Source organism: Calonectris borealis, chromosome 1, assembly GCF_964195595.1.
Source record: "Calonectris borealis chromosome 1, bCalBor7.hap1.2, whole genome shotgun sequence".
In the NCBI taxonomy this organism is placed as follows: domain Eukaryota; kingdom Metazoa; phylum Chordata; class Aves; order Procellariiformes; family Procellariidae; genus Calonectris; species Calonectris borealis.
Genome location: NC_134312.1, coordinates 126,478,001 through 126,492,416, shown reverse-complemented (window position 1 = coordinate 126,492,416; position 14,416 = coordinate 126,478,001). Strand labels below are relative to the sequence as shown.

At 36.2% G+C, this 14,416-nt stretch overlaps 1 protein-coding gene across 1 annotated transcript in view; it reads right to left on the bottom strand.

Annotated features, from left to right (window-relative positions):
* The window catches only part of CFAP47 (cilia and flagella associated protein 47), a 363,705-nt gene that overhangs the window by 36,105 nt on the left and 313,184 nt on the right, over window positions 1-14,416 (bottom strand). The window contains exons 58-59 of the mRNA XM_075174429.1: window positions 4,056-4,215; window positions 3,313-3,410 (exon numbers count right to left, since the gene is read on the bottom strand). Coding sequence (XP_075030530.1) covers window positions 3,313-3,410; window positions 4,056-4,215 — 258 coding nt within the window. The remainder of the gene's footprint in view (window positions 1-3,312; window positions 3,411-4,055; window positions 4,216-14,416) is intronic.

The window sequence follows — 14,416 nt, the reverse complement described above, 5'->3', positions numbered from 1 at the left end:
AAGGACCAAGACAACTAAAAGCTTTTTCCCATTCCACAGTTTCTATTGTCCTGTTTAAGTGAAGTAGTAGAAAATATTGCTAAGCAAACGAAAATCTGTTCCTACAGTTAGTTCACAACAGCACTGGCATATTTCTCCCTTTTTTGTAATCATTAAATGTATCTTCATTTTAGTTCATTTGCAAAGAGAAATTATGGTACAGTTTGACATACGCCAATGAGAAAGGAAGACTGAAAGGAAAACAAAGAAAGGAAAGAATTTAAAAGTTAAATGAAAGAATATTAAGTTACTCTTTGATTTCTTAATTTAAGAATACTGTTGTTCAAACTTCAGCTTTTACAGAACTGGCAGAATAAAAAAGCATTCTGACACGAGTTTCTCTTTGAAGCATGACAGAGCTTTTTTCAGTTCAGGAAGTGATTTTAATTTACTGCTTCTAAAGTATGTCTTTTTTCATTACAAGGTAGTTGGGTTTTAGCTTATACATTAGATTTTATAAAGCTTACTTCAATAGTCATTGTTTATGGTTTTTTCAATAATTATTGGCACAGAAAGAGGAGAAAATCAGATGCAAGAACTGAAAGAAAAATATGTTTTCCCAAAGAAAAGACTTAGAATTTTCTAGAGTTATGGAAATCAACATGAAAAAGAAGAGCCCTTTATATACTTCTCAGTTTCAAGGTCTAAATATTATTTTCATGAGAACTAAACCCAGCGATTCTTTAAAATTTAACTCTGAGCTTAACATCAAGATTTAATGATAAATAATTTAGAACCATACCGTGGTAAGTAATTATGTAAAGTGTTTAAAAAAGGGCAATGAAACCCTTACTTCTATACCATGTTTATTTAGCTTCAACTTTCATTTCTGGAGCTTGATTCACTATCATTATTTTGGAAAATAGATAATTGCACATCCAGTTCAAGTAATTTCCTTTCTTTAAAAAAAAACAACCTTTTTTTTCCATTGGTCTTTTTCCTGTTTAACAGGGTTTAAGTACTTTCTGTAGCTCTCTTCTAAGCTCTTCCATAGCTCTTCCCTCTTCCATGAGGGAGAGTTACTGAAATAGTTAAAAGCACATCTTTTTTTCAAGATGCATGGTCTTATATTTAAGAATAAATTACATTGTCTGTATTACACCAGTTTACCCAGTATTTCAGATTACTGCGTGCACATATTGTGTCCGCATCATTTTCTATTCTGCAGCTCATCTTACTACCAGAAATGATTCCACATTTTCTTTTTCCTAAATAGCTAAGCAATATTTACAGATAAAAATCAGATCCCTGTGGGATTTGACGGGACAAGTCCCTGAGCAACCTGATCTAATTAGACCTAGCTTCGAGCAGGGGGTTGGATTAGATGATCTACAGTGGTCCCTTCCACTCTAAATTATTGTATATTGCTTTGACTCTACAAGAATTAAAAAAATATTCTGGATGATCGTCCATTTGAAATCCACTTTGATAAGATAGCCAAGTAGTAATCTACTTAACATGTACTACATGGGTTGTGATCACCGATCATTTTAATTGGTCTCATGAGATACTAAGCCAAGTGACTTCTAGAAGTTTAAGTATATTAAGATGCAAATAAGAATGACACAAAAGATGAACTGCCTAATATACTAGCAAAGCAGCTTTGGTTTTTGACATAACAGCTTGTAGCCTCCAGGCAATTTTAATAAATGTCTGCATTAAAGAAATGGCGATACTATTTTGATCGTTATTAAAAACAATGATTTAAAAACAAAGTAGGTTTCTTATAAATTACCTGCTTTGGATTCCTATCTTACAACAGGGATTTTTAAAAAGTCCATTTATAACTGAAAAGCATAAACTTTCAGAATCAAGACAGGAATTGAATCTGTTTCATAAATACACTTACAAAGAGGTATTTTAGTTTTTCAGTTCATTTTTCAATGAAAGATCTAGTACTTCCTTAGAAGAAAAATATGGTGATGGCCAAAAAGAGATACATATTCAAAATTAATGTAATGCTCCTTGTATGCATTACAAACACTCATTGAATATAAACTAGAGGATAACACAGTTATAAATATTCTACAGTTTAGTTTTGCTGTTTTAAAGAAGCATTTAGGAATTTAAAATTACTTAATATTTGACGTTACTTAAGTTGCTGATCATATACGAACTGATGTCATTTAAGCAATTTATGAATGCTAACAGTTTTAATTCATAACTTCTATACCTAATGAAAACAGCAGCCCAATAAAAGGGAGGTTTATCTCAAAGTCTGCCAGAGAATTACATAACAGCTTTAAATAATACAACAAATATTCACATCAATATACATAGTTTTAATGCTAATGAGACTCCTTAAAATTGTCATTTTGGGCAACAGATGATTGCATGATAATATTCTGCTTCATTCCTGAAGGTATTGAAGTGGAAATTAAGGAGATGAAATCTCTAATTAATAACCACATCATTGGTATTTGTCTGCAGGTAAAGGGTCCTTAAGCAAATTGAATTAGTGACAGTAAAAATATCTATTTCTATAGTTTTCCAGAAGTTATTCCTGTACTTTAGTCTATTTAGTGTAGAAAGGTATTACATTCACTCATCAAAAGACAAGATGAAAAGACAAGTTGGTGTAAAATTGTCCCTCATCTACACCTTGAGCTGTAGTTTCATCAAGGTTATAGATTTAAAAAGCTGCTCACAATTTCTGCACAATTTCTGTTTCACAATTCTGGGATTATATCACACTCTTAAAAAATAGGTGAATAAAATCTATAAGCATTTACTATGCCAAAAATAAGCAACAACAAAAACCCTATGAATGTCAGTCATCTTTTAATGCAAGTTTACTTCTCAGGAGCAAGTGGAAAACTTACTGCTATTCACACTACTCTACATTCTGTTTTTGATTAAAGAGTGAAATTCAAGGCTGAGAAAAACAGCAGACATCTACTCCAATAATTTGTATCCTGTAAACTCTCCAGAAGGGTGTTCTGGATGTGCAAGCAGAAATCTACCTTTTTGTCAGTCTTTTGTTTGATTTACCTTCACTTCTCTAACTCAGCATTAACTGGGACACTGAAGGGCACAAGCCTTGAGATTTTCAGCTGCTCCTGGCTCCTTTTATCCACAATGAGAACAAAATAATAGTTCTAGATTTGCTTTGTAGGCTGGGAAAGGAGATTTTGTTTTTAATATGTGATTTTATCTTTTTTTAAGATGTAGCAAAGTACTACCACAAATTCTCGTGATCAGACAGGTGAGAACACAAATGACTATTTAATTTTCTTAAATTTATTGTTTGACTTTTTTTCAATCATTATCTACCTGGAACTAATTTCTGTTGTGGTGCTTCAGGTATTCCATGAACCGGATAGATCCAGAGTATTCCTCGAATTCCCCCATTCTCTGCTACAGTAACACTGCTTGGAAAATAAGTGAAGAGTGTCATTGTGATAGAGTGCTGAGAATTTTTTTTTCCAAAGTAATCTAGACTTAAGAGTTGTTGGAGAGGTGAGACTCCATTTTATTTTATGTTGTAAGGCTAAATATAGATGAGGGAAAAAAAAAGAAATTAAATCCAAGCAAATCAGAACAGCAATAATTTATATCCACTTAGTTTAGTGTCTTCAAATATTATTCTGTCACGATATGAGAACATTTGGCCTGATCTGCTCGCTCTTATGTCATGTCTACACTGAAACAAACTTTATGCAGTTTATGCATTATATAAACATATCCACCGGAGAATCATTATTAGCCCAAATATACTGAAAAATTAGAGGCATCTAAGAGCTTTCATTTGCTCAATATCCACAACTGCACTGACAGCTAGTACTTTACATTTTCTTTATTTAAAGTTAGAAAAGGTAGGCACCGAAACAGATAAAAGACCTACCCTAAATCTGCATACTTTGCAAGGTACATTAAAAGCTTATGTTGGATACCTATTGCCCTCAAAGTCAGACACTTGATTGCCTTTGGGAGCTACAACAAATATCCGAAGGGGAAAATGATGATAGGATTGAGTATCCTCAACTACTTTTTCTTTTCCTATTAGAATAAATTACCTCTTTAAATCTTTATTTAGTTCAGCAGAATCCTCATAAGGCCAGTTTTCACCATTTTCCCTCATTACATGAATTACCACCACAGCCTCATACATTTTCATCGTCTCTGGCATGAATGACACTGGGATGTCCAGTTTTTCTTTTGGAGCTAATCGGGTTCCTGTAAGATAGAACAGATCATTATGGTATTTTGAAAGTTTTGAAAATTATTTATATCATTTTATTCATATATTTCCTTTTTTTCTTTTTGATATACTATTTAACATTTTATCATACTGTACCATTCTCCTTGTGATACAAATTTCATTTTACCCTGCTCTTGCTACAGCCAAATCTCATCTTATAGTAGCATTTGTGGCCTGGCTTCCTGTAATAAGGTACTTTTTGGTTCAATGTTCTGAATAGACGAGTTCACATAAAGTGTTATTTTAGACTTCTACTTACTGATAAAACTTTGAAATGAGACCCAGGGAGACTCTGAAGGCTCAAAACAAAACAAGCACAATTAAGTGAACGTCCCACATTTAGTATTCAAAAATCATGTATAATATATATAAGTCAATCCCATGTTTTTCTAGGGCCTAAGACATGTTTTTTGAGCACCTGTGGGTTGCAACATCAGAGTAATACTGCATAAAAAAGACAAATCCAAAAGCAATTTTTCATGTTCAAGACATAATTGAAATATATTTGAAAGAATTTACATTATTATATACAAGCCATGTATTTTCTGTATGATTTTTCATCTGATTGATTTTGCTGTTTTAAAAAAAAATAAACCTATATTGTCTATAATGAAGGTGGCCTGATACATTGCATTTTAAGGGCATTTCTCCAATGACTTGTCAGTCTGCCAAGTGTCAGAACTTTAGGATGCGTTCCAGCTATTTCAGAAATAAAGTTGTAGGAAAATTACACAAAGTAGAACAAGTAAATCATACAGTTTTTTCACTATCAAGCTCCTTGCTTTGAAAAGAATTCTTGAAATTTGGTGGAACTAACATCTCGGGGTTAGGGTTTCAGCTTTAATTCTATCTGTAGAAAAACCTCTTAGTTATGAGCAGCTACCTTTACATCAAGCTTTGAATCCATTTTTGTGATAATTTGTCTTGCCTGCTACAATGCATACATGCTAATACAGGTCTATGAGCACTGTTCCCTGAGAATGACTGAATCTGCTCAAGTTAGCATGCGTGGGACAAGCAGCACTCTCCCGGTGATTGCTTCTGCTGATAACCACAGGCTGCTGTGTGCTCAAAAAATGTCAGCAGGGAAACTTTATCTTGTGCTACAAATGTTCACCTTCCTACAGCCTAGAGTGGCTTGAGGGTGAAGACCTCAATGCTGAGAGCTGTAGCAGAGTGGGCAATAAGAAAACTGTAATGCAGTCTTGGGAAGGACAAAATATAAAAAAGAGGTGGATGCATGAAAGTTTGGAAATGAAAGTGGACGTGCAGGGAGACAGAGTAAAATGATGACAGACGGGGATGGCCAGAAGCAAAAAAGGTCAAGTAAGTCACAGCAGGGTTGGAGAGAAGGGTTTGAAAGACAGCTTTCCAAAACACAGAACAAAAGTCAGGACTCCTCATCTGCACCAGCCCTCTGCTAGCATTTAATTATAAAGTCTACTGGACATTGCAACTTCTATTGCTACCTCACAATCTGTTGTTGCTATCATTTATTCCTTCAACACAAACAGCAACCTTGAATAAAGATATCCGAAGCAGCTTGGGTAGATCAACAGCATATTTAAAATAATAAATTGTCCTGTCCAGATTAATTACCTTTATGAAGAATTATCTTGTACTGTGTTATGTAGGTACTTCCTATAGTATATAACCCCACTGGAGTTGATGTGGTTCTGTAGCTGTAAAGCTTTTAAGTAGAAACACTCCTAAATTAAAATAAACTAACCAAATTAAGATTGGAAAGTCAATCTTAAATTAGGAAGGTTGGGATTATTTAAAGACAAACCACTCTGTCTGCAGGATTTCTGCCTCTTTCGGTAACAAGGCCTCAAGACCTCAAATATAGACCACTGCCTCACATTATTATGGATTCTACAAACAGCAGGGAATTCTTACCTAAATATATCTGGATTTCTGTAGGTAAGAGATTTATCATGTGGTAGTTATGGAAATTGACCAACTGCTTTGCACTCATAATTGCTTAATTTTTGTGTATTTGTAGAAGTCCATCATGACATAAGCAATTTGTCTTTGAAATAATTACTTGAAAAGTCTTGTATCTTGAAATAGCTTGAAAATATCCTTATTAAAAATCCATTAAAAATGCTAATATCTAGACAAAAAATAAACTAGATTTCTCCTTTTTTTTTCTTTTAATAAAATTTAAGATTTTTCTTTAGATCTTAATCTCCCTATTTAATGCATTATCTATCAAGTACATACCCAAGATTTAAAAGATATACAAAACATATACACATATTGCTGGCAATAATGTGATCAAAGGGTTTTTTGAAAACCTTTAAAAATTAGCAACTAATTTTTTAATCCAGTATCTGAAATAACTAAGCTGACCACACACATTGTTGCCATACTTCTGAAAACATCTGAACTAGGATCCATCCCTCTGGAACAGAATTCAGCTACAGCACTGATGCACTATTCTCCCTCTGCGAGAGAAGAGAGACGGCTCTCTGCTGTGATTTGCCCACTTTGGGTCTACTCTGGTGTAGTTAAGGCAGAGGCCTGTAATATCTTTAAATTAGAAGTGTATTCTTGAGGATATATTTGCAATTAGATTGCCTTCAATCCAAATACATGCATACCAAAATAGTGTAATCAACAACAGTATGTAAGCACTTTGTAACACCGTTATGGCATATCCAAACACAATGTTTAGGCATTTTAATTAAGTTTGTGAGCAGTGTGACCACCAACAGGGCAAAGACATCTGAAGTTGCATGTAGGAGGTATCCAGGTAACAGAAGTTGCAAGATGAGGCACAAGGTAAGCAGAAGGAACTGCAAATAGGCAGAACATCCTGCTAAATACACAGGAGGGATGATTAGCAAAAGAAACAGCCAAAGTAAACAGCACGGGGAGCTGTTGAGATTGCCCTTTGGAGGTGGAAGGGGCAAGAAGCATAAAGCACTAGCAATGACCAAGGAAAGATGTAGAAGGAAGTCGACAAGATCACTTCAGTTCCAACTTCTCTTATCAGAGTTGTTGTTCTCTCTCAAGTCTGGTCACTTTGACCTCCGTGATGATGAAACATCAAGGACCCAAACCATCACTGCTACCTATATGGCATCAACTTCATGGCATTGTATACTTATTGATAATTTAGGGTATGATTGCTAAGGAATAACACTTTTATATATGTAGTAATAGTGATTAACAGTGTGTAAGAATTACTTATTAGCATAAAGTTTATTGTTAATAAATGTAAGGGTTTGTTTTAAAGTTTAAAAATGGCCTAATTTGTCAGTCTTCTAAACATTCCCATCACAGAGATCTCTAATTCCTTAACAGTGTATTTATGGATGTATATATAGAACTGCATACACACTATATGTTCTGTGTATATACACAGAGAGAGATGGTTATATATACACACGCGCTCACGCGTGCGCCTATTTTATTGCAACACTGGGCAAGTCTATCTGGTTTGTAGCCATTTCCTTCTTGGGTATTTTCTCTCTTTTGTCATAGAATCACAGAATCGTAGAATAGGTTGGAAGGGACCTTTAAAGGTCATCTAGCAATGAGCAGGGACATCTTCAACTACATCAGGTTGCTCAGAGTCCCGTCCAACCTGACCTTGAATGTTGTCCTTCTAGGTCTTTATGGCTGGCTGTTCCTCAAGTTGCTGAAAGGCTGTGAAGGACAGAGGACCTTCTCCCTTCCGACAAAAGTGAAAAAGCAGCTTCAGCTCCCCACAAACCACTTTGTGTTCTTCTCCCCCTGCCTTTTCCCATGTGTGTAGGAAAACACCATCCCAGCTCTTTCATCAGTACATCTACTGACACAGCAGACAATAATATGTATGTGGGCAATTTTAGTACAAATCAGCATGACTGATCAAGTTGCTCCTATTTGTCTGTGGACTTCATGTATTCTGCTGGGAATATCAAGAATGTATTCTCTCTCCATGTCCTCTACAGTGATGCCTATACAGTGCAAATAACAAATTGCTGCTACATCAGCATCTTACTGATTGCAAAATACCCAAGTAGCTGTTCAAGCTCATTTTTGGTCTCTAGTGTTTTACCAGAATAATATACTCTGGATGATTTGTAACTTTAAAAAAAAACAACAACAAAAACAAAACCCAAACAGAAAACAAACAAACAAATCTTTTCAGAAGTTATAATTTAGAATAGGGTTTTACTAATTTGATCTGCAACTCTTTTAACATATGATAAATAGAACAGGCTGTAAACTAATAACTAGTTATACTATATATGCATTTCATATAATGTTTGAACTGTAGCTTAATTATGCCTGTTGCAGTACATAGTGCCTTGATTTTTAAATTAAATTTTAATACAGAACCCATATGACAGCATTCTGGATCATTCTGGCAGAAAATTGATTACTAAAGATCATGAAAAGACAAATTTTATAATATCACCATCGAAACAGAATGTGTTCACATTTTTAGTAAAAAAATCTCTTAGTAGAAGCTGTTCATAATGACAGTAATTTTTATATCACTGGGCTTGCCTGCAGCTGTCAACTAACCAACTGATCATTAACTGCTAGTACGGATTTATTTCCTTATGATTTTGCTAGTTAATAAGATAGATTAAATAGGCCTAATTTCACAAACCACACATTGTTTCATGCTTCTCTTTTCTCCTTCCCATTTATAGAATGTGGGCCAGCAACTGCTGGCACAAGGGACAATAATATCTATGTGGACAATTTTAATACAAACCAGCATTACCAACCAAGTTGCTCCCATTTTCCTGTGGACCTCAAGTACTCTGCTAGGGATACCAAGAACTGATCCCAACGACTGATCCTTATCTTCGTGTAAGTATTTATACTGCAATGAGTATCCACAAATTCTTCATAAGAAATCCATAGCGAGGCTCTTTTCAGAATAAAACAGTATCACATTTGGTAAAAAGCTTTGGGCCGGATTTTGATAATACCCTACTTCTATTTCACTCTCCTACAGGTCAGTAGGAGACAGTGATAGTAGAGTAAGCTCAGCTGACCTTTTAAAAGTCTGAAGCCATCTGATTCAAACCAAGGGCTGCAATTAGAGTCAACTGCCTTACAGAGAAGCATGCGGAGATCTGTGTCCTCCCTCATTTCTTTTTTAGGTAACCTGGTTTTAAGCCTTGCGTTGCCTTGCCTCCAAAAACCGGTGGAGAGCACTGATTCTGTAAAAGATTCCTTGAGCACCACATCTTTTGACACTTGAGCCTAGAACTCAGAACTGAATTAGATAGTTAAATCAAAATTAGTATATTTCCCTGCTTCACTTCTATGAGATACTGCACTGTGGTTGGGTTCTGTGTAATTTCTGTACCAGCCCTTGAAAGCATAGCACTGTGAGAGCTAAAATTAATTAAAGTAATGAAGCAGTGGATCCCCATAGCTGGGATTTTATTTGGAAGGAATACAGATGGGTAAAAAAGCATTTGTTGCCTCTAGGGTAGCTTAGGAAATTGTTTAAGAGCAAGCATCCCAGACAGTGCCACACTGATAAAATTGTGATGGCAATGAGCAAAATATCCTGCAATATCTTTGAAAAGAATCATCATCCTCTCATTTAACTTTATCTTAAAGCCATGTATTTTTCATATTAGTAAGGTACATTGATGGCAGATTTTCTAGATGTTGAAAGGACTATCTCCTTGATGTGTCGCTGTTATGTCTGTAGCATCTCAGAGTACCTCCCATTGATTGTACCCAGAAGAACAGCACTCAGTTCAGATTCCTCTAATTGAAAAAGAGAGATGAGGCAGAGCTCACTATGTCTTGTTGAAGTCTGATGGGGAATCATTTAAGAGTGGGCACTTTTGTTCGTTTTTTTTTTTTCCTTGATAGTTTCTCCATTAAAATTATTAGTAAAGAATCATTTCAGTTAAAACCACAGACGGCCCTGCTAAAATTAGCACTGGCCATATAAATGTCAACCCAGTATAATCAGGTCTGTTTTCTACCATTATCCTCAGAATCTAGAAAGGGCAACCTCCAAAATATTCACAGACAGCAGATGCTGCTCGGGAAGAATTGCTAATTTTTTTCTCAAGGAACTCATCCAGAAAAGGAGGACTGATATCAGGCAGTAAAAAGTGAGATATTGCCAGCACTCCAGTAAGTATCTGCAATACATAATAAAAGTCAGGCCTAGGTATTCTTCATTTATTTTCACCTGCTAGAAGAGATAAAAGCCTGGATCACATGTAAAGACTAAGATTTTTTATAGCAGCTCTTCCAAAAGTAGTTCAGTGCTAAATTCCAAGAGTTTATTAAAGAACAGACAACATTTCTGCCTCAGCTGTTATTAAGGGTGGGTTGATTTTTGCTTCCACCTTTTTCCTTTTTTTTTTAGTGTTTCCAGTGAGGCTGCTTGAATTTTTGATTACACTTCAGTAAAACATGATCACAATCCCTTGTTATGGGTTCTAATTAACAAACTGTGAGAATGCAGCAGTCTGTGTTAGTTTTGCTACATCAGTATTATAATCAGTCAGTCTCAATGAGTAACTATGAATAAAATTTTCTGGATTGACAGCCATCACCCAACAGCCAACAGCCTCCATCTGTGGAGATATTAAAAACCTGGCTGGACATGGTCATGAACATCCTGTTTTAGATGACCGTGCTTGAGGAAGGGTTGGATGAACAAGATGATCTCACAGGGTTCCTTACCACCTAAACAGTTCTGTGATTCTGCAATTCTATACTTTGTCTTGTTTCTGCTTTTAAGAATACATATAAAATACATTCTTGTTTGCGAAGCCAGATACAGACACTTATCTCAGTGACTTGCAGGTGATATAAAGAACAGTGCACCTCCTACAAAAGGGGAAGGAAGAAGGCAGAACAAGAGACCACCCTGGCTTAACAATTAGCTTTCGGGTGCACTTAAAAGCAAAGCAGCAGCATACCTGCTATAGAAAGGCAGCCAAATACCCATCAAGGACTACAAGAACCTTTCTAGGGCATGCAGAAATCCAGTCAGGAAGGCTAAGGCTCAGCTAGAAATTGAATTGGCCAAAAATATCAAGAACAACAAGAAAAGGTTCTTCAGACATGTGAGTAGTAAGCAGAAGCACAGGGAAGACAGTCCGATTGCTAAACAGGGGAGGGAAACTAGTTACATATAATGCTGACAAGGCAGAGGTTCTCACCAAGTTTGCTGATGACACTAAACTGATGAGGTGGACAGAAGGGAGAGCCAACTCACAGAGAGACCTGGACAGGCTGGAAAAGTGGGCTAGCAAGAACTGCATGAAGTTTAACAAAGACAAGTGCAAGGTCCTGCACCTGGGATGACATAACCAAAGAGCCCAGTTACAGCTAGGATCTGTGTGGCTGGGGAGCAGCCTTGCTGAAAGGGACCTGGGGGTCTTGGACAACAAGCTGAACATGCGTCAGCAGTGCACCGCTGCAGCAACAAAGGCAAATTGGATCTTGGGCTGTATCCACAGGGGCACTACTAGCAGAGATAGAGATGTGATCATCCCCTTCTACTCAGCACTTCTCAGGCTGCACCTGGAGTACTGTGTCCAGTTCTGGTTCCCACAATTCAAAAAAGATATGGACAGACTGGAGAGGGTCCAAAGGAGGGCCGTGAAGATGATCAAAGGGCTGGAGAACCTGCCCTATGTGGAAAGACGGAAAGAGTTAGACCTTTTCACCCTGGAGAAGAGAAGGCTCGGGAGGGCCTTATCACAATTTTCTAGTACTTAAAGGGCATCCACAAAGAGAATAGAGGCTCTCCCTTCACAAGGAGCCACATGGAGAGGACAAGGGGCAATGGGTACAAGTTGCACCAGGAGAGGTATCATTTTGACCTATGAAAGACATTTTTTAGAGTGAGAACAATCAATGGCTGGAACAACCTCCCCAGGGACATGGTGGAGTTCCTATCACTGGAGGTTTTCAAGACACGACTGGACAGAGTGCTAGATAATCTCATCTAGCCTCCCTTTTCCATGGAAGGTTGGACCAGATGATCTTTCGAAGTCCCTTCCAACCTGAGTTGTTCTATGGTTCTATGGTATTTATACAAAAAAAGTATTCCAAAATGAATGACTTACGTCTGCGAGGAAGATATGAAACAAAGTTTACCATCTCAAGATGAATGTTTGAAGGGCATACATATTACTAAAATGTCAGTTAGTCATGTGTCTTGAACCATATATCAGTGAAGTTCTGAATGTTTTTTTCTATATCTGAAATTAACCAAGAAGATAACTGGTTTCTCAGTTTTTCATGTCCTCTCAGACATGAAGAGCAAAATCCATAAATGAAGTATAACTTGATCTAAGTTATAGTTTCTTAGGGCACATATGTTATGCTAAAACTCCTATTTGCATCTTCTCTGGGACAAAGAAAATGGAATGTAATGCACTTCAAGTTAGTTCAACTTATATACAATAAAGTAAGTAAAAGAGCTAATACAATAAGGATGCAAAATGCTAAAGGTTAAATTAATCTCTTTTTAATGTTTACATCACCATTTTCCTTCCCTTAGTATAGTTTATTTAGGTAGGTGGGATGCAAGAGAGATTCCTTTCACAGATAGTCCACAATGGTTGTATTTCTAGGAGGACACTCTGCTTCCTGAATTATGGATTCTTCCACCAAAAGTTAGAGTTGTCCTTTCCCCTGCCTCTGAAAGCTTCACAAAATCACAGAATGGTTGAAGTTGGAAAGGACCTCTGGCAGACATGTGGTCCAATCCCCCTGCTCAAGCAGGGTCACCTAAAGCTGGTTGCCAAGGACCATGTCCAAGAAGGCTTCTGAATATCTCCAAGGATGGAGTTTCCACAACTTCTCTGGGCAACCTGTTCCAGTGCTCGGTCACCCTCACAGTAAAAAAAGTATTCCCTTATGTTCAGATGGAAGTTCCTGTGTTTCCTTTCACTGGGCACCACCAAAAAGAGCCTAGTTCTGTCCTTTTTGCACCCTCCCTTCAGGTATTTATATATGTTAATAAGATCCCCCCTGAGTTGCTGAGTTCCTTAGTTGAAAAAGCTGTCATAAATATGTAGCTCAAATGCTAATAAACAATTTCACAAATGACTGGTTAAAACTTGAGAAGTCACTTTAAGAAATAAATGGCACAAATAAAGGAATGAATGTTTGAGTCTTTAACTGAAAGGCTTCACATCATCACTATCATAAGCGCATAATAAAATGTATTAGATACAGCATGTTTATAAGATTTGTTTGCCATTTTATGAATCTTGTGTTAACTCAATTTTGTATACTTCTGGCTGAGTCTTTCTGGCTTATTTCATTAAGACATTTAATTTAGAAGAATTTCTTGCTGGTACAAAATAATGGATGCAAGTTAAACATTTGCTATTTAGATTAAAATAAATGGATTGAGAACAGGGCTCAGTAATTAAATATGTTGTTTTGTTTAATGCAATTTATTTTGTTTTTAAACGAAGCATGTCTAAAAGGCCAAGCATAAAGTTTCCTTTTCATTTTTAAAATTATCCTTCTCTAACTAATAGCCTATAAGGCAGTTGCAGCCAAAATCAAAACAATTATTTTGACAGAAATACCTATTACATTTATTTATCGTTGAAGTACAGTAACAATTAAGCTTACAAGGCTTAAGCACACTGAGGAAAAATGTTTCTAAGTACAGTAATTCGCTTCTTTGGTGATAACTAAACCAAGAAAAATTACACTTAAGATTTTTAACTCTAAGAAAACTTTAAAAAATACATGAAATCATGAAGATCACACTCTCTTACTGAGGATAAATGGACAATATTTTTTTAAATCCCCAATATAAGATTATCACTTAATATATTTCAGAACAATGTCTCCATCACTTCCATATCACATCTGATTGATTATCAAATTTGATGTAAGAATGTTCTGCAGTAATACAGAAATTACGTAACCTCCTAAACTGGTTTATACAGAACATCCCTCTTATTTCTGAAACTCTGGTACCTGCAACTTTGACTTTTGACCTCTAAACAGGTCTAGATTAGACCTGTCAAATCTAAAAAAAAGAAAATTCCTGACATTCATATACATGCCACATTCAATTATATTTTCCACCTCTGCTCTTATCTTATGCATTGCTCTTGGCAGCATGGGATATCTTTGCAATTTCCCTTCAGAGGTGCTGTGATGATGGACTTTGGGTTCACTTTACAGAAATCCAGTTGGCCTGCACAT